The sequence below is a fragment of the Peromyscus leucopus genome, chromosome 9 (assembly GCF_004664715.2).
Source record: "Peromyscus leucopus breed LL Stock chromosome 9, UCI_PerLeu_2.1, whole genome shotgun sequence".
Lineage (NCBI taxonomy): Eukaryota > Metazoa > Chordata > Mammalia > Rodentia > Cricetidae > Peromyscus > Peromyscus leucopus.
In genome coordinates, this window is record NC_051070.1 from 108,358,388 (window position 1) to 108,377,421 (window position 19,034).

Genomic DNA, 19,034 nt, shown 5'->3' on the forward strand with positions numbered 1-19,034 from the left:
TAGCTGTTTTTATGCAAGTGTCATGCTGCTTTGATTACTATAGCTTTATAATATAACTTTCAATCAGTATGTGAGAGGCCTTGAATGATATTTTCCTTCTTCAGAACCACATTGGCTGTTTAAGATTGTTTTGGTACATAAAAATTTAGAATTTCAGGAACAATCTCTGTGATATGTCCTTGGAATTTTGATAAGGATTTTACTGAATCTGTCTATTGCTTGGAGTGCCATGGACATTTTTGACAATATTAATTTTTATGATCCATGAGCACAGGCTATCTTTCCATTTCTTTATGCCTTTAATTTCTTAATCCAACACTGAATAGTTTGGAGTGTACAAGTCCTTCATTCCCTTGGTCAAATTCATTCCAAAGTATTCCATGAGATTTATTTAACTATTTTTAATTATGTTTAGGTGTGTGTGTGTGTGTATGTGCAAGTGGGTGCAGGTTGAAGTTACAGATAGTTATGAGCCAGCCTGCCTGACATAGGGGCTGGGAACCGAACTCAAGTCCTCTGGAAGATAGATCAGGAAGCGTGCTTAACCTCTAAGCCATCTCTCCAGGCCCCCTAAATACTTTGATGCTGTCATAGGTGAGATCGTCTTCTTAGGAAATCCCTTCCTCATTATTCATTTGTGTTTGGGGGTGGGGCAGAACAAGGCATCAAGCGTCCTCTTCCGCCACCCTGTCCCTATCTCTTTTGAGGTATTGTCTCCGTGAACACGTGGCCCAAGGTTTTGGGCTAGGTGGGAAGGTAGCAAGCCCATCAACCTCCTTGAAGCTGAGGTCTGCGCATGCTTTGGATGCTAGCTTGTTATGTGACTGCTAGGACCCAACTCCCGTCGAGCTGAGAGAGAAAGGTAGCCAGATGCTCCTCTAACTCTCTGAACTCCCAGGTTTTCACTCTAGCCTTTGAGTCATTTTATTAGAATGATAGAGATTCTGTTAAAGCCGCCTTCAATGGCAGCAACAGAGCCATTGCTGGAGGAACAGAATTCCCCCCAGGCTATGGCCTTAGTAACTGGGCCACTAGTAGTTTAAAGCACAGGCACTGTGACAAAGGTAAAACAGCAAGTTTTCACTTACCTCATTTTGAAGCTAATTCTTAGCATTGCAATGGTCGTGCCTTCTGAGTGTATTAGCCTCTTATCAAAATATACAGTAGTATTCCTAGTTTTAAGCTTATTTTGTTTGCTATACAATCATTCCAGATCTTATATATTTACTACTGTATATTGTATCTTTGGTTTTGCTTTCAACCTACTTACATTTGTAGTTTTAGGTATTTATTTCAATGTCTTTACTTTGAGGGACTTGTTTTGTTGAGACAGAGCCTTGTTGCATAGCCCAGGTTAGTCTTGAACATGGACTTCTGAATGTTGGGATTACAGGCAGGTGCCATTGTTCCCAGTTTAGGTGTGTCTCTTGTGGGCAACATAAAATAGGGTCTTGCTGCTTCACTAGTCTGAAAGAATATACTTAGTGTATGTGAAGCCATGGGTCCAATCTCCAGGACTTAAAACAAAGAGGGCAAAAATGAAATGTAATTGTAAGCACATTAGCTATGGGTAGACTGAACACACTAAGTGTATTCTCTACCTGAGCTCTGCTGTCTAGCCCCTCTTTTTCCGTTTCAGTAATTTGTTTTGTCTTTCCTTATTCTAGTGAATATAATAATTGAATAATATAAGTGTACATAAAATCTTAATATAGTAAAGAAATTTTGCAAGATAAAGATTTCTCATTAGAGAAAATGTGCAAAATATAGGAAACAAATGGTTCGTTTCTGTCATTCAATCATAACTCCAGTTAATATTAGCATAACTTTCTCTGTTTTCCTTTTCCTAAAATGTTTATTTTTTGTTTCTATCATATTGTGTATATAATTATGAAATGTTTATCTTACGCAATCTACTACATATATTGCTCATGTATGTCAAACATAGAAGTGGCGTCATTATCAGAGGGGGAGCAGTTATGCGAAGTCTCCCTCAGTAAAACTGAGTAAATGAAACTATTCTCAATAGCCTGTTGTTGACACAGGTGTTCACTGGTCAAAAGTGGGATGTCTGCTGGGTAAAACCTCTGAAACTGTGAGCCCAAAGAGAGCTTCTGCCCTCTATATTGTTCTCTCAAGGATTTGCCACAGCGATTGAAAGTCTAACACAGCTAAACCTAGTGAATTAATAGTGTGAGACCCTCATGTTAGTTTGTGCGTTATGTGGATATTGTCTTTGCTAACTTCCTTAAGCAATTCCATGAAATTTTGCTTTATGTAACTAAATGCACACAAGTTCAAAACCATGTATTTAAAAAAAAAGATTTTCAAAATCTTTAATTATGTGTGTTTATTGAGTGTGAGTATGTGCATGTGAGTGGCCTGGGCTGGCTGAAGACATTCATAGGCCTGCCTGATGCCACTGGGCTCAGGTAGGTGGAAGTCACCCACAGGCCAGCCTGGGTCCTCAAGGCTTGGGCTGGCTGAAGACATTCACAGGTTCACCCAGTGCTGGGCAGCAGGGTGTCATTATGATGAGCAAATGTGTTGTGGAGAAATGGGAGAGAAAGAAGCGGAATGGGTCTTCTGCTGTGGAAAGAGGTAGAATGGAAGATGTGAAGGTGGTGAGGAGCAGGATGAGAGGGGTAGCCTGTTATGGGGTATTTGTATACGGTGTGAGGATATATTGTTATGATTAGTTTAATAAAGAGCTGAATGGCCAATAGCTAGGCAGGAGGAGGTTAGGCAGGACTTCTGGAGACAGAGAGGACTCTGGGAAGAAGAGAGGCAGAGTTGCCAGCCAGATGTGGAGGAAGCAGCATAGGCAGTATGGAGAGATGAGGTAACAGGCCACACACCAGAATGCTGATTAAAATAAATGGGTAAATTTAAGTTATAAGAGCTAGTGGGACAAGTCTAAGCTAAGGCCAAGCTTTCATAATTAATAAGAAGTTTCCATGTTGTTATTTGGGAGCTGGCTGGCAGGACAGAGAAAGACTCATTACAGTAGCCTGCTTGCCACTCAGAATCATGGTGACATCCCGGCCCAGGCTGCTGCCAAGGGCCATGACTGAGTCCATGGTCCTACCATAGCCAGGGTCTGTGTTGACATCTGTCACCCATGTTGCCACCAAAGGCCACAAGGATGCCCAGTGTCTGGGCTGCCACCTGTGGCCACGCGGGTGTTGGAGGGCCATGCTACTACAGGGGCTTTACTGATCTGAGTGGCCTACACTGCTACCCAGTGCCATGGTAATGTCCAGGATCGAGCTGTAGCTGAGGGGCATGTCTGGGTCCATGGCCCTACTTCAGCCAGAGTCTGATTTGATGTCCTTGGCTCTTGTTACCACTGAGGACCATACCAACACCCAGGGTCTGGCCCACCTCCTGAGGCCATGTTGGAGTCTGAGAACCATGCTGCTGCCAGGCCATACTGATCTGGGTGACCTCAGTTGGCACAGGGGCCATGGTGATGTCTGGGCCAAAGCTGCTGCTGAGGGCCATGTCTGGGTCCATGGTCCTGCTGCAGCTGAGGTCTGTGTTGTCTATGGCTCTTGTTATCACAGGAGGCCATAGGAACCATGCATGATGAAATCCAAGGGCCAGGCTGAGCCGGCCCTGCCCTTCAGTGGCCCTGGGAAAGCTGGCCCTTCCCCTTGCTGGACACTGCAGCAAGAGAACTGCCCCCTCACTATGAGTGTGGGAGAGTTGGCCCTGATGGCATGAATGTAGGAGAGCTGGCTCTGCCCCTCACCTGAGGGCGCAGCCACAGTGGCCAGATCTGACCTCCTCAACTATCACCCAGACCCACATCCAGGGACTTGGGTTGGCCCACCCTAACATCTACCCCATCTACGACCTACTAGAGCATGTGAAGGGACTGGTCCTGCAGAATGATACCGGAAGGATCTCCATGACTCAGGGCGGCCGCCGGATATCCCAGAGGAGATTCAGTGAGGATCCAGTGATGATGTTGTACCAGAAACCAGAGGCCTTGAACCAGACTCATTGCAATGAACATTTGCAAGTAAAGCAGATAAGACAAAAGGGTACACTGAGTGACACACAGTGACTCCTAATGCCACTAAGACAAATGAAGAGATATTGGAGAGGCAGGAAGGACTGAGGAGCAAAGTGGTTTGTTTGTTTGGTTTGGTTTTAATTTTTTTATTTTCTTTATTTTTTTGCAGGCAGGGGGCGGGGGGGGGGGCCGCGGAGATGCTGCAAGGGTGAAGGGTGGATATGGAGAGACTGGGAAATGAGCAGAATTGGGATGCATTATATGAAATTCCCAAAGAATCGAAAAGTTATGTTGGGGGAAAAAAAAAGGGAATCCAGAGCTTTCATTTTCTGCTTCTCTTGCAGCTAGCATGAGGCCTGTAGCATAGGCTGTGCAAACCAGAAAGACCAGTGGAAATGTGAGAAATGGATGTACACAAGCTCTGCACACAGCTTCCATTTTGATGGTTTAAAGATTAGGTTTCTGACAGAGAATTATCACTGATGTTGAAAGCAGAAGAAAATAAAGCAAAGTTGAGCTCCTGGTATTGATGCTTGATGGAAATAGTGAGTGCATCATGTCAGTTCTGTTGTGTGGTTTATGAAAAAAATTTTTTTCAAAAGCCCAAACTTGTTTTTTCTAGCTCTCCCAATGACTCTGTACTGTTCTCATTTTAAGAAACCCTCCATGGAACAACACCCCACACACACTAAGGAGCTTAATGTATATAACAACTTGTCAAAGAATAAAGTCAATGAATATTTCCATTCTGAGTAAGTCTAGAATATCTTAACTTTGAACTGTCTCCTAATATCATCTATTGTATTTCAAGGGTTACTAGTTTAATTGCATGTAGTTTTCAAGTTCTAAAATATCAGAATCTAAAAGAAAGACTACAGCTTTAGGTCGACTAAGATATTTACTAATTCATTCATTTATTCTTTCATCTCTAACCTCATCTCATTTCTTTCTTGGGATTTAACCTCTTTTTTTCTTGTGAGACTATATTCTTCAGGATTTCTTCCTTCCTTCTTTTTAAGATAGTTTATAGCCTAGGCTAGCCCTGACTCCATAAGTAGCCGAGGATGATTCACTGAAGATAATCCTCCTGTCTCTACATTCCCAGGCTGGGATTTTTGACATGTACCACCACATCCAGTTTGTAAAGGTTATACCCAGAGCCTTGTGCATGCTCAGCAAGCACTCTATCAACCAAGCTACATCAACAGCTCCAGGATTTCTTTCAAAGAGCATCTGTGAGCCTGGATTTTAAAATGTTTACCCTTTCTCTTGAAATTTAGTTTAACTAAGCCTAGTGGTGGTGGCGCACACCTTTAATCCTAGTACTTAGGAAGCAGAGGCAGGTGGATCTGTAGCTGGAGAACTTCTCTCCAGGTCCCACCAAGCCCCAGCAGTCCGGCAGCCCACTTATAAAATAAACACACAGATATTATTTAAACTGTTTGGCCTAATGGCTCAGGCTTCTTGTTAACTGTTCTTATATCTTAAATTAACCCATTTCTATAAATCTATACCTGGCAGTGTCTCCCTACCTCAGCCTTCCACTTCCCAGAATTCTCTTCTGTTTGTCTGCCTATACTTCCTGCCTGGCTACTGGCCAATCAGTGTTTTATTAATAACCAATCATAGCAATACATTTGACATACAGAACATCCCACAACATGGATCTCTGAATTTGAGGCCAGCCAAGTCTACAGGGTGAGTTCCAGGACAGTCAGGGCTTCACAGGAAAACCCTGTCTCAACAAAACAAAACAAAACAAAGATAATTTAACTAGTGTTTCAGGTATGGATTCTCAGTCCTTCAGAGACCTTTCCCATCATCTTCATGTTGCTGAAATACCTGCTGGCAAGTGGGCTGTCATTCCTCTAGGTCAGCTTGGCTTTCCTCAGCGTGAATGGCCGCATTTCCATATCCTGCTTGGTTTTCTAGACTTTCACTACTACCTGCTTCACCTTTCAGTTTATTCCTATTGAGACTGTTTCTTCCTTTATCTCATGACATTATCTTTATGTATAATACCTTTCATTCACTCTCTATCCCCCTCCTAAATTCCTTTAGATAAACACTTGGCCCCCATCATGTCTTCTGGGGCTCTGAACTCACCTTCACTGCTTTGGCAGTCCTGTATTTGCATCTTTTGGTAGTTCAGATTCTTCATAAAAAAATCACTTTAATGCAGAAGGGACTATCTGGCAAAAAAAAAAAAAAAAAAAAAAAAAACCCTCGAAATAGTCTATTTCCTACCATAAAGGCCACTTTTCTGGTTTCTCAGGGTATTATACATCAGGTCCTGCAGTGGCAAGCTGGGTGAGTCTGGGTACCATTAACTTCTTTAGGTAGCAACATAAAGAGGTTAATGAAAATTACATCAGGTAAAGAATATGAGGAAGGTACTGAGTAAGCGTCTAACATAGAGTAGATTAGGAAATAAGAGTCTGTGTGACTGCTTAGCTTACAGTAACTTTCCTGGTGATTATATCTCTGCCATTTATTTTGGACATGAGTCCTGATGGAGACTGTCATCAATTCCCAGACCTGGCAGTAATGAATGGCTGAGGCATGGACACATGGGTTTAAGCCAGCTAGTCAGCCTTTACTTCAGTCTTGTTAGGAATACTGACTACTTTATGACTGAGAAGCAATGTGTGAGAGGGTGGCTGGAGACTGTCAATGGTGTACAGAAAAAGAGACCTAAGACTTGGGAGATGGCCTAGTGGGTAGAGTGTGCCTGCTGCACAAGTGTGAGGACCAGAGCTCAGATCCCAGACCTTGCTGGCCACACAGTTTAGCCAAACAGTGTGTGTGTTCCGTGTTCAGTGAGAGACCTTGTCTGAAAAAACAAGGTGCAGATCGACTGAGGAAGACATCCTGTCAAACCTCCACAAAGATGCAAGGATGCACACAAGACACACACACACACACACACACACACACACACACACACACACAAACACACACACGGTTGTGGGAAGGAGACTATGGGCATCATTTTAGTATTTGGCCCCACTGGTTACTATGATGTAGTTAGGACTTTTCAGGAATATAGATTTATTGCTTTTTGTTTTGTTTTGTTTTGTTTTTGAAACAGGGTCTCACTATCCTGGCCAACCTGGAACTTACTATGTAGATCAGGATGGCCTCAGACTCACAGAGTTCCACCTGCCTACTCCCAAGTGCTAGGAGTAAAGGCATATGCTGCCATACCTGGCTGAGCTCTTTAAAATTTTAACACATGAAGGAATAATAATGTATTTTAATGTTAATGGAACTTGAACATGAATGTTTTCATTTTATTGCTTAATTATATAGTTTTATTTCTACTTTTTTTCCAGAGTCAACAGTTGTTACTATCTCAACAACTATGGAAATATAGTTGTTAAAATACTAATATTAAATTTGGAAGAAATTAAATTCCTTCAGAATTTCCACAGCCTTTCATACTGTTATCCTGCTGATTGTGTGAGATGAATAGGCTGGGTAAGATTAAACTTAATTTTCTTTCTTCTTTATTTTTAAATAAAGGGTGAACAAGAGATAAGACATCAAACTGTTCAAAACGGAGAAAAGTGAGTCCACCTAGGACTGAAGCCACTTCTGAGGTATCATCACACCCACAATAACACAGAGATAGTCCGCTGTAAAACAATTTCATCAGTTACTCTTATTAAAATATCATCAGCTCAATCCTAAGACACTGAAATGCACATTTGGTCCATTCTTTCAATTCATACCCTCAAAATCACTTGTATGCTCCCCAAAGTCAATCTGTGCTGTGTTGTCCTTTTAAATTCCAGAACTTTAACCCAGAGAGATTACTAAGGATGGGTGTTCAGTTCTATCAATTTCTGGGTCAACCTCCAGTGTTAGACAGGCATACATATAGAGGAGAATAAAATCTTATGTCCGCGACTGGCTGTAGTACATGGGAAATCGTAATCATAAAGTACTGTAATAAGGTTGTCACAACACCATTGTCTTGGAGAAGTCTGAGGCTTTCAGACCATCAACTCATTCAGTCTTCAATGCACTGATAAAAGAGAGATGGAGTGATAGAATCCTTATTTCATCTCCAGAGCTGATGGAGAAAGGAATCAGGTACTCAAGGAAAGGCCAAGCAAGAACCATTTGTCTTCCTTTGAAGCCTCTTCCATCAGTTAGGAGAATTCCTCCATTTTAAAGTAGCAAATACCGAATTCATATATGGTGAAAAAATATAATTTTAGAAGAGATTCTTTCAACAGATTTCTGGCATGGTTATGTTAAGATATATCAGAAGGCTCATAGTATTAGTTCGTTTGGTCTTGCACTTTGATATTTTCTGTTCTTATGGGGCTAAAGAGTTGTTTTTAAGTGCAGTATTATAATAAACTGACAGTCCTGGCACAGATCCGCATTTCTCTAGACTGCCATTAGGCTCAAATCGATTCTCTAAATAAAGTCTGTCCCAAGAGACACACTGATGCAGGGAAAAGAGGAGGTTTGTTTTTGTTTTTTGTTTTTTAAACCAAGCCGCACGTTTGTGTTCTAACCATCTGTACCTTTTATTAACCAGGGGCTGGAGCCGCCCAAGCGGACAGACATAGGCGAACAACAATCTCCCACACAAGCCTGGAATGGTAACAGTGTGCTGCCGCCTAAGAAAGAAAAGCCTCTTCTGAGCAGTGGGTTGGCGTGGGTGTGTGTGTCAGGGTGAGGGAGTCATTCCTCTTCTCCATCCGAGGATGCTATTTATTGGAAATCTTGCACATCTTTTTGATGTGGGAGGCAAAACCTTTTTGATGATATAGAAAGGGGGAAAAAAAATACATGCAAGATTGAAAAGGGAGCTTTGGAGAGAAATGCTCGGCGGTCACAACCTGTTCAGGCTATGAAGACCACGCCCTTCCGTCCCGCGTGCCAGCAGTCTCCGGTAACCACTTCGCCCCCAAAGCCGCAGAGGCATTCTCATTCTCCCTCCACGTGCGGGTCCGGTTCCCCGGTGCCCTCGCTACTCTCCGGGGAGCAGCACCAGCCCCGAGGCCCCCCCTTGCACCCACTGTGGCTGCTTCATTCACACCTGGCTGAGCCGAACCTAGGCGCACCACCTCCACGTGCCATCCCGGGCCGTTACCCGGTCTGTACCCTGCTTCGGTCCCTCCCCACCTCCCGCCCCGGCTCCGCCCACCGCGCCCGGGGCGCGCGCCCAGCCGCCCCGCCACCTGGCCCGCCCGCTCCGCGCGCCGCCGCTTCCTGTGCCCCGCCCCTCCTTCGGCGGGGAGGCGGGGCCTGGACGCGAGCGAGCGCGGCGGCGTGGCCAATAGGCGCTCGGCTTACTCTGGCCTCTCCCCCGCGCGGCCGCCAATCGCGGCGGGCGGTGGTGGTAATATTGTGGAGTGGAGTTTGGATGCCGCCGCTGCCGCGGGCTGGAGCGGCGCGGCGGCGGGGGCTGCCGGGGTATTTCGGGAAGGGGGTGTGAGGTCGACGGCGAAGGCAGCGGCTGCGTGTGGAGGCGGCCGGGAGAGAGAGGGAGAAAGGAAGAAAGAGGGCGGGAGTCCTCGGTGGAGGAGGCGGGACCGGCGGGGCTCTTCGCGGCGGCGGCGGCGGCGGGCGGCCGGGGAGGCGGCGCCGCCCCCTGCCCGCGCTCCTCTCCTCAACGAAGCCGGCCACCTACCCGCCGGCTCCGGACAGTGGCCGACCGGCGGCGGCCGCCATGGCGTTCCTCAAACTCCGCGACCAGGTAGGTGAGGGACGGCGGAGCGGAATCGCGCCACCGAGGAGCCGGAGGAGGGCGGACCAGCGGCGTGGGCCGCCCGGGCGCCCGCTCAGCGCGGTGGCTGCGAGGGAAGCCGGTGTCCCGGGCCGGGAACGGCGCGAGGCTGCAGCCTGGGACCGCGGGCCGTCCGCCTGTCAGTGCAGCCCTGGCTCCGGGAAACCCACGTGCTGCCGGGGGATCGCGGCCGCCAGCACAGGGGCGGGTTCCGCGCTCGCCGCCCTCGCGTCCGGCGCGCTGCCGGGTAGGCGCCTCCTCTTTCCTGCCAGGTGAGGCTCGGGCCTAACAGGTGGCTTTGCGATGCGGAGTGGCAGCGGTGCTGGCGGCCGTGACCTGGGGTCACGACCTTGCTCTCGGGTTTGCTTCGTAGGATGGTTCATGGTCCAGTGCTCTGCCTCGCGGAGAGGTGGTGGCGGAAGAAAGCAAACCTACCAGTCTTGACTGATTCTGCTGGAGACTGGGGGTTACTGTGCAAATCCCCGGACTTGTTTTCTCTTGACATTTCCTGCACCATCTTGGTTAGTTTTCTTGACTTAGGAAGAGCTTGTCAAAGAACACCTGAAATACCCAGAAGACTCATTCTGAGGGTCTGGAAAAACAACTTTGTATCTACCAATGAAATCGCAACTATGTCTGAATGCTTGTTACCTTTAAAAACGTGAGAATGTGGACTATAAGACTTGGTAATCGGCATCAAGAGATGCACACTCCCCAGTTTTGTTTTCTTTTTTTGAAGGAAAAGGGAAATTAATTTGTGAAATTTCGGAGTCGTGGGACCCTACTAATGCTGAGTACTTATTTTGCCATTATTTTCCTGAATAGGAGATACTGAACAGATTTGAAGGGAAAGTTATTTCCATGTATTGAGAAACCATTTCGAAAGTGAGCACAGGTTTAACAAAAACAATAGGGAAAAACTTAATATGCATTATATTATTTTCTACCAGTTAAAATTTAAGTTCTGAAAAATGAATATTCTATTTAGGCTGATGGCTGGCTTTATGTATCATTTGATATCAACATAGTTTTAACTGATATTGACATTAAGGTATGATACTTTGAAAAACTTCAGTTGATAGTTTGTATTTCAAATTAAGTGAATAACTTTACTGTCCAACATGTTACCATTAGCCACGTATAGAGTCTTTAAATTAATTAAATTAAGAAAACCCAGTTTCTTAGTTGTGCCAGTCACTTTTCAAAAGTGCTCACTAACCCCAGGTAGCTCTCTTGGTTATTGTGTTAAATACCACAAAACCTTTCATTGCTCAAAGTTCTGTCAGAAAAAAACAAAACAAAACAAAAACAAACCAACTGAATAACAAGCAGACTTAAAGCCTAAATCATCTAATTCTTATATAGTCAATACCATGAAACTCAAGATCTAGATTTTCCACTATTTCTAGTAGCACTTTATACCTGTATATTTGGTTCTAGCTTTTCACTTTTGGAAAGATTATTTTGTGATTTCATTGTGTGCATTAGGAATCTGGTGGATTTTTAGAACATCTTAGTTTATAAAAACCATGAAATAAAAGCAATCCATTTGCGTCTTTGCATTTGAGTATTTAGGAACTACAATTTTGAAGCATTTGTAATACTGATCCAGTTATATGTAATATCCTTTAGTACTTGGTGGTGATATTGATCCTTAAAATGTCACCTGTAAATTTGAGAATACTTGAACAAGTTAATGAGATGGCATTGGGAGGGAAGACTAACTGTACTACTAAATAATCGTCTCATCTAGTTCCCTTGAAAGACTTTAAGAACTGAGTTTTTTTTGCCTAATTTAAGGGGAATTGCCCTTTTTAGAAATCAGTTTATGTATTGATATGTTACAAGCTGTTAGAAGTGATGATAGTTACAAAGTGGAATGCAAATAGTTTAACCTTTCCCATTTGTAGGAAAAGCACTTCAACTAAGATGAAGTACTTTTTGGAGGAAGGATGCTAAGATCTGGTTGGTACACAGGATTTTAAGCCTGGAAGGTAGTTGACATAGCTTCTAACTGAAAAGCTTTATATACATTTGAGATAAGGAGTAATATAATTTGTTGTTTTTTTTTTTTTTTTTCTAATCTTGCAAAGCATAGTACATAGAAGCTAGAAATGAGTAAGGGTTTTCTTCAGGCGTTTAAACATGAGGAGGGTTCTACATGGTATAGATATAAAGTTAGAGGTGAAGAGATGGCTCAGTCAGTAAAGTGCTTGCCACCCACATAAGCATGAGGGTCTGAGTTTGATCCCAGAACTCATGTAAAACTGGGCACAATGACACATGCTTATAATCACAGCTCCTGGAAGGCAGAGACAGATAAATCCCCAGGGCTTCCTGACCAGTCAGCCTAGCCTACTTGGCTTATTCCTAAAGAATAACACTACAGGTTGACTTCTGGCCACTATATGCATATATGCATCCACAGGTACACAAAGAAGACAGATAGAAAATCAGTAAGCAAATAAAGGAAATTGTTCTCAGCCATTCAGTAATCAGAATAAGACAGCATTCTCGGTTTGTGCCAGTATGTAATTAAGGGGATAAGAAATAATTACTGTGTTTTCTGCCTATGAGTATATGAAAATATTTTTTAAACTGTTAGGGGTTAGAGAGATTGCTCATTGGTTAAGAGTACTGGCTGCTCTTCTAGAGGGCCTAGGTTCAATTCAGAGCACCTTCAGGTTCGATTCCCAGAACCCATATGACGGCTCACAACTGTCTTTAGCCCCAGTCCCAGGGTACACAACACTCTTCTTACTTCCTAGGGCACTAGGCACACATGTGGTACACAGATATGCAGATGAAACACTGAGACATACAAAATAAATTAAAAATTGTTAGTAAAACGAAACTTTTGTTTTCTGTTGGTAACAGTGGACATGAACTTTTTTCCAATAACAATAAAAAGCATGGGGGGTGGGATGGCAGGCAGAAAGACTAAAAGGAGAAATCTGGGGAGAGGAAGATCAAGGAACAAGTAAAGAAGAGGAGGATGCAGGGAGCCAGCCACCCAGCTACACGGCCAGCCACGGAGTAAGAAGTAAAGAAAGATATACAGAAATAGGAAAAGATAAAAGCCCAGAGGCAAAAGATAGACGAGATAATTTAAGAAAAGCTGGCTAGACACAAGCCAAGCTAAGGCTGGGCATTCATAAGAAAGAATAAGCCTCCATCTAATTTATTTGAGAGCTGGGTGGCAGTCTGCCAAAGAGTCAAAGAATCGAAGCAACCAACTACAGCTAGACAAGGTCTGAGAGTTACTTCAACATTTTGATCCTCAGGCCTGGAATGCTATATAGACCAGACTGGCCTTGAATTTGTAGAGATCTACCTGTCTCTGTCTCCAGAGTGCTGGGATCAAAGGCGTGCACCACCATATTTTTTCCTTATTACTCCAGCTGAGATTTAGTAAATGAGAATGTAGAGAAGGGACAGTCCTGTCTCATTCTTGATGCTTTCAGTTTTTCCCTATTCAGTGTGAAGTTGGCTATTGATTTGTTACAAATAACCTTAATATTTTGAGGTATGATCTTTGTATCACTAGTTTCTAACAGCCTTTTATCGAGGGACATGGATTTGTCATAGGCTTTTTAGGTTTCTATTAAGATCAATTGATTCCCCCCAGTTTTGTGTATTTGTTGCCTTACATTTATTGATTTGTTTATGTTGAGATATTCTTACATCCTTAAAAAGAAACAGACTTGATCCTAGTCTCTTAGTGAATTTTTAAGTTTATTGTGCAAATATTTTATTATTATTTTTTTAATCAAGGAAATTAGTCTGTAGTTTGTCATTGTTCTTACTGTTTTCTTATCTGTGCTGGACTAGTAGAATGAGTTTGTAGTGTTCCTTCCCTTTCTATTTTATGGAACAGACTAAGTAGCATTAATGTTCTTTAAAGATCTGGTAGAATTCAGCCATTGAGGAGTCGAGAATTCATCTGCTTGAGGATTTTTCTTTGTTGAGATTTTTTTTTGTTACTGCTGTAATACTGCTTGCTGTTGATCTTTTAAGGTTGGTTGTTTGTTTGGCAAGTCATACATATTTAGAAGTTTGTTCTAGATATTTTCAATTTATTGGAACACAAGATTTCAAAACACTACCAACAATCCTTTGTGTGTCACTGGTAATCTTTGGTAAAGCTACTTTTTTGGTCTCTACTTTTATTATTTTGGGTCATCTCTTTTTTTGGTTGGTTTAGATGAGAGTTTGTTAATTTTTCAAAGAGAGCCTTTTGTTCTTCTTGGCCCTTTCTGTTGTTGCTTTAGTTCCCATTTTATTTATTTCTGTCCTGATTTTCTTTCCTTCTAATTTTGGTTTTATCAGACTGTGATGCATCATTAGGTTATTCTTTTGTGATGTTTGGTTTTTTGGATATGCACGCCCATAACTATAAGTTTCCCGCTTAAACCCATATTTTATTTTTCTGTATCTCATCCACTTTAGTAATGTTTTCATTTTTATTGGGTTTAGGAAATTTTTAATTTAATTTCTTTAAAAATGTATGGTTTCTTTCTCTATGTTTGTATATTTTTTGTAGTTTCACTTGGTTTTGATTTGGAAAGGTAAACTATTTCAATATTTTTGTATTTGTTAATACTCTGGAGACTGGTGGTTACTGTGCAAATCCCCGGACTTGTTTTCTCTTGACATTTCCTGCACCATCTTGGTTAGTTTTCTCGACTTAGGAAGAGCTTGTCAAAGAACACCTGAAATACTCAGAAGACTCATTCTGAGGATCTAGAAAATAACTTTGTATCTACCAATGAAATTGCAACTTTGTCTGAATGTATGTTACCTTTAAAAACGTGAGAATGTGAACTATAAGACTTGGTAATCAGCATCAAGAGATGCACATTCCCCAGTTGTTGTTTTTTTTTCTTTGAAAGAAAAATTTGTTATGTCCTAAATGCAATCATTTTTTGGAGAAAATACAGCATGTATTCTGCAACTCTTGGATGGGATATTCTGTAGATGTTATTAAATCTATTTGATCTATGATATAGTTTAACTTAAAGTTTCTTTGTTGATTTTTTTTAATCTAGATAATCTGTCATGAGCAAGGAGTATTAAAGTCATATCTTGTAATATGTACACAAGTAGTACTTGTTTGATAAAATTGAGTGCATATGTATTTACAGTCATAACTTGACATTGCTGTCCATTAATACTCAGTCATTTTCTTGCTTCTAATTTTGGTTTAAAGTCTGCTTTTCATATACAAGTATAACCTACTCCTGCTATTTGCTTGAGATGCATGTGCTGATGAGGTGATTTTCTTGCACACAGTTGGCTCTTGTTTTTTAAACTAAACACCTGGTTTGTGTGTTTGAATTGAAAGATAAACCTTGCCTTTAGGGTTATTAAAGGCATGTACAAAATTCTCTTTATTCACCTTAGAAGTTTGCTGGTATATTGAATTTGATCCTTTACTAATTCTCATTTATTTGTTCTTCTAATGAGATTTTCTTTCTTCTTTGAGCTTTCATGATTGTGCTTGTCTGTCTTCCTCTTTGTGTAGTATTCTTGGAAGTATACACTGTAGTTTTGGTAGTCATGACTTGCTTCAGTTTATGCATATTGTGGACATTCTTTATTTCTCCTTCAACTTTTTTTCTTTTCTTTTCTTTTTTTCTTTTTTTTTTGAGACGGTTTCTCTGTGTAGCCTTGGCTGTCCTGGAACTCACTCTGTAGACCATGCTTTCCTTGAACTCAGAGATTTGCCTGCTTTTGCCTCCTGAGTGCTGGGTGTGCGCCACCACCATCCAAGTCTCTTTCAATTTTCAAAGATAGTTTTGCTAGATACAGAAACCTTGTTTGGCAATTACTTTCAGGATGTGAACTATATTAGTACATGCTCTTCTAGCCTTTAGGGTTTCTGTTGAGCTTTTTTTGTTATTTTGATAGGTTCATAGTAGTAAGAACATAACTTCTGCCTTGAAGCTTTCAGTATTATTTGTTTTGTACTCTGGGCATTGTAACTGTAAGATAATATGGAGAGGATTTCTGGTCACTTCAATTAAGAATTCTAAATGTGTCCTATACTCGGATGTCTGTCTCTTTCCTTGTATTTAGGGAATTTTCTACTATAATTTCTCCTCCTCTCTTCCCTCCCTTCCTTTGGTGATAAGATCTTACTGTGTAGCTCAGGCTGCCCTAGAACTCACTATGGTGATCCTCCTACCTCAGAGTCCAAAGTGCTGGGAATATAGACATGTACCATCATATCCAGCTATTGGTTGTAGTATTAAGGCAACTCCACGTAGTTAAAAGGGAGGTTTATTTTGTGGGGTAACTTACAAGTAAAGGGATAGGTTACAGGGTCCGGGAAAGGTGTAGCACAATCCAGAGGTGTTCTCTGGAAAACTCTGCTCAATCTATCTCCACCATCCAGGATCCAGGAGCCAAGAGAGCTGGCACATCCGGATCTCATGACAGTCACCAAAGCCTCAGTAGGGGGGTAGTACTTCCAGGTCAAAGCTGGAACAGCTACCCACTATACCCAGCTTTACAGCTTCCTCTTCTACATCAAAAACTTGTATTCTTGATTCTTAGTTATATCCTGGAGATCTTAAAAGTTGTGATAATGATACATTACCCCCTTTGTTGCTGTCTAAAGTGTGTATTCTCAAGCATTTCTTCAATCCCTGCTTTTCTTCCTTTTACCTGCTCTAGTCTGTTGGTGATACTTTCCATTGAGTATTTTATTGGATTATTGAGCTTTTCATTACCAGGAGCCCCTCCCCTTCCTATTATGTATGTCTTCACTGAATTATCCAGGTTGTTGACTTTCTTGTCCAAGACTTAAATTAACTTTGACATTTATTTATTTATTTGACTCTTCTTTGAGGTCCTTGATCATTTTAAAGTTCTTTTTAATCTAACATTCCAACCGTTTCCTTATTTCTGTATTTGGTTATGGAAAATGTATGCAGTTTTATAGGAATTATGTTGACTTTCTTTCTCATATCGTTTCTCTGCTATGCTTGTGCAGCTATTAGGATAGCTCTCTCTTCTGGTTTATATGTGATCTTCTTAATGAGCAACCTTTTCTTGAGGACTCTATTCCCAATGCTATTCAGAGGAGAAAGCCAATGATGCAGTAATACCCAAGCAAGCCAAATATAGAAATACAATAAAACTTAAAGAGATTGCTCTATCACTGTTAACCATAGAAAAAGAAAGCGCAATCAATGTGCAATAAACTGTGGAATTAAAACTATGAAGGTAAAGTTAGTAAAAGAGTGGAAAAGAGCAGGTAAAGAGAAAAAAGGATAAAGGAAAAAAATAAAGAGAAGAGCAAGAGATAAAAATTTGACTGAAAAGTTAAAAAGAAAAGTAGGTAAAATATTAGCTCAAAGGAAGAAGAGATAGGCTGGAGAGAGAATACAGCAATAGTAGAGCAGCCTTGCATGTCCAATCTCCAGGAGTGTGAAAATAACAGCAACAATAATAAAAAACAGCAATACATAATGAAACGAAGATTTTTTTTTAATAAAAAAAAGTCCTAAGAGGTAATAGAAAGGAAAAGAAAGAATTAGGGTCTGGAGAGATGGCTCAGGTTAAGAGCACTGGCTGCTCTTCCAAAGATCCTGAGTTCCATTTCCAGCAACCACATGGTGGCTCACAACCATCTGTAATGAGATCTGGTGCCCTCTTCTGGCGTGCAGACAGAACACTGTATACATAATAAATACATAAATCTAACAAAACAAAAAAGAATTAGAGGATTCTTTCCAGAATCTATAATAATTGCAATCATGCAGGTCAGGAAGAGGAACAGTTGTTGCCATTTTTCACTGTTTTCACCATACTGGTTGGCGCTGTGTACAGGTCCTCTGTGTGTAGATCAGCCCCAATGGGACATTAGTGACAAGGCCTTAAATGACAATATAGTTTAGATGTTGTACTTCTGTGTATACCTGGGTTTGGTACTAACCCCTGTGGGTGAGGAGATTTCCACTCACACTGGTGGCCCCCAAGTCAATGTGTCTTTGAGTGATAAACATCCAGATGACGATGTCTCCAAGTGCATATGAGAATGAGGAAAACATCCACTTTGGAGAGAACTAAGATATCCCACCAGTCACAGTGCCTACAAGGTCTTAGTCCACATCAAGCAGTAAACCACCCTGTAGGCGGGAGGAAGCCGTGGAAATAGAGCAGCCTGCCATTCTTGGGTTCTTCTCGTCAGGAAACTCCTGTGGCAGAGAGGCACAGCTCAGACTGGAGGTAAGAATGGCATGTGGAGATGGAAGCAAAGCTTACAGTGATGTAGTTCTAAGCCAAGGAATGCCTAAAGCCACCAACCACATTGGAGAAGATAATTTTTCCCCTAACATCTTCAGGGCTTGTCAGTTTGAGATTGTTAACTTCCATGACTGACAGGAAAATTGTTGATTTTTATTTTATTTTAAGAGTTTTTGTTTTGTTTTGAGACAGGGTTTCTCTGCGTAACATTCTTGACTGTCCTGGAACTCTTTTTGTATAGACCAGGCTGGCCTTGAACTGACAGATATCTGCCTGCCTTTACCTCCCAAGTGCTGGGATTAAAGGTATACACCACCACCACCACCTGGCTGATTTTTATTTTCTAAAAGAGAAAAAGTGTGTGTGTGTGTGTGTGTGTGTGTGTGTGTGTGTGTGTGTCTGTCTGTTTGTCTGTCTGTCTGTCTGTCTGTCTGTGTGTCTGTGTGTACACATACGAGTGAAGATGTTTGTAAAGGCTAGGCTTCAGGTTCTTCTTTAGCTGTAGTTATCAGTGATTGTGAGTTGCCCAACACGGGTGCTGGGATCCAAACTTCCATCTTCTGCAAGAGCAGTACATGCTCTTAAGCCATTTCTTTAGCCCAAATTTCTATCGATTTAAGCTACCAGGTTTGCCTTAACAGTAGTCTTAAGAAACTAACAAAAAGATTTAATACATTTAGATTTATAATCCATCTTGAGTCTTGTATATGCAATGTGGTAGGACTACAATTTCATTTTTATGTCTATTTAGTTGACCCCATATTATTGACTTATTATAGCATCTTTATCACAAATTACACAACTATGAGACTTTATTCATTCTCTTCCACTGATCTCTTTGTGTCTGTGTACCAGTACTATGTAGGCTTGATTTCTATAGTTTTGTAGTAGGCTTGAAGATGGGGAATGAGTCCTAACTTTGCTCTTGTTTTTCAAGAATTTGTCTTTATGGGTCATTTATATTCCTGTATTAGTTTTTAGCAACAACCCTGAATTTGTCAGAAAAGACAG

The 19,034-nt window shown here is 41.7% G+C and overlaps 1 protein-coding gene across 2 annotated transcripts in view; it reads left to right on the forward strand.

Annotated features, from left to right (window-relative positions):
• Window positions 1-9,387: 9,387 nt before the first annotated feature.
• Window positions 9,388-19,034, forward strand: part of Ankrd28 (ankyrin repeat domain 28) — a 146,534-nt gene continuing 136,887 nt past the window's right edge. For both annotated transcript variants that reach the window (XM_028891267.2, XM_028891269.2), the window contains exon 1: window positions 9,388-9,740. In XM_028891267.2, the coding sequence (XP_028747100.1) occupies window positions 9,714-9,740 (27 nt within the window). In that variant the 5' untranslated portion in view covers window positions 9,388-9,713. The remainder of the gene's footprint in view (window positions 9,741-19,034) is intronic.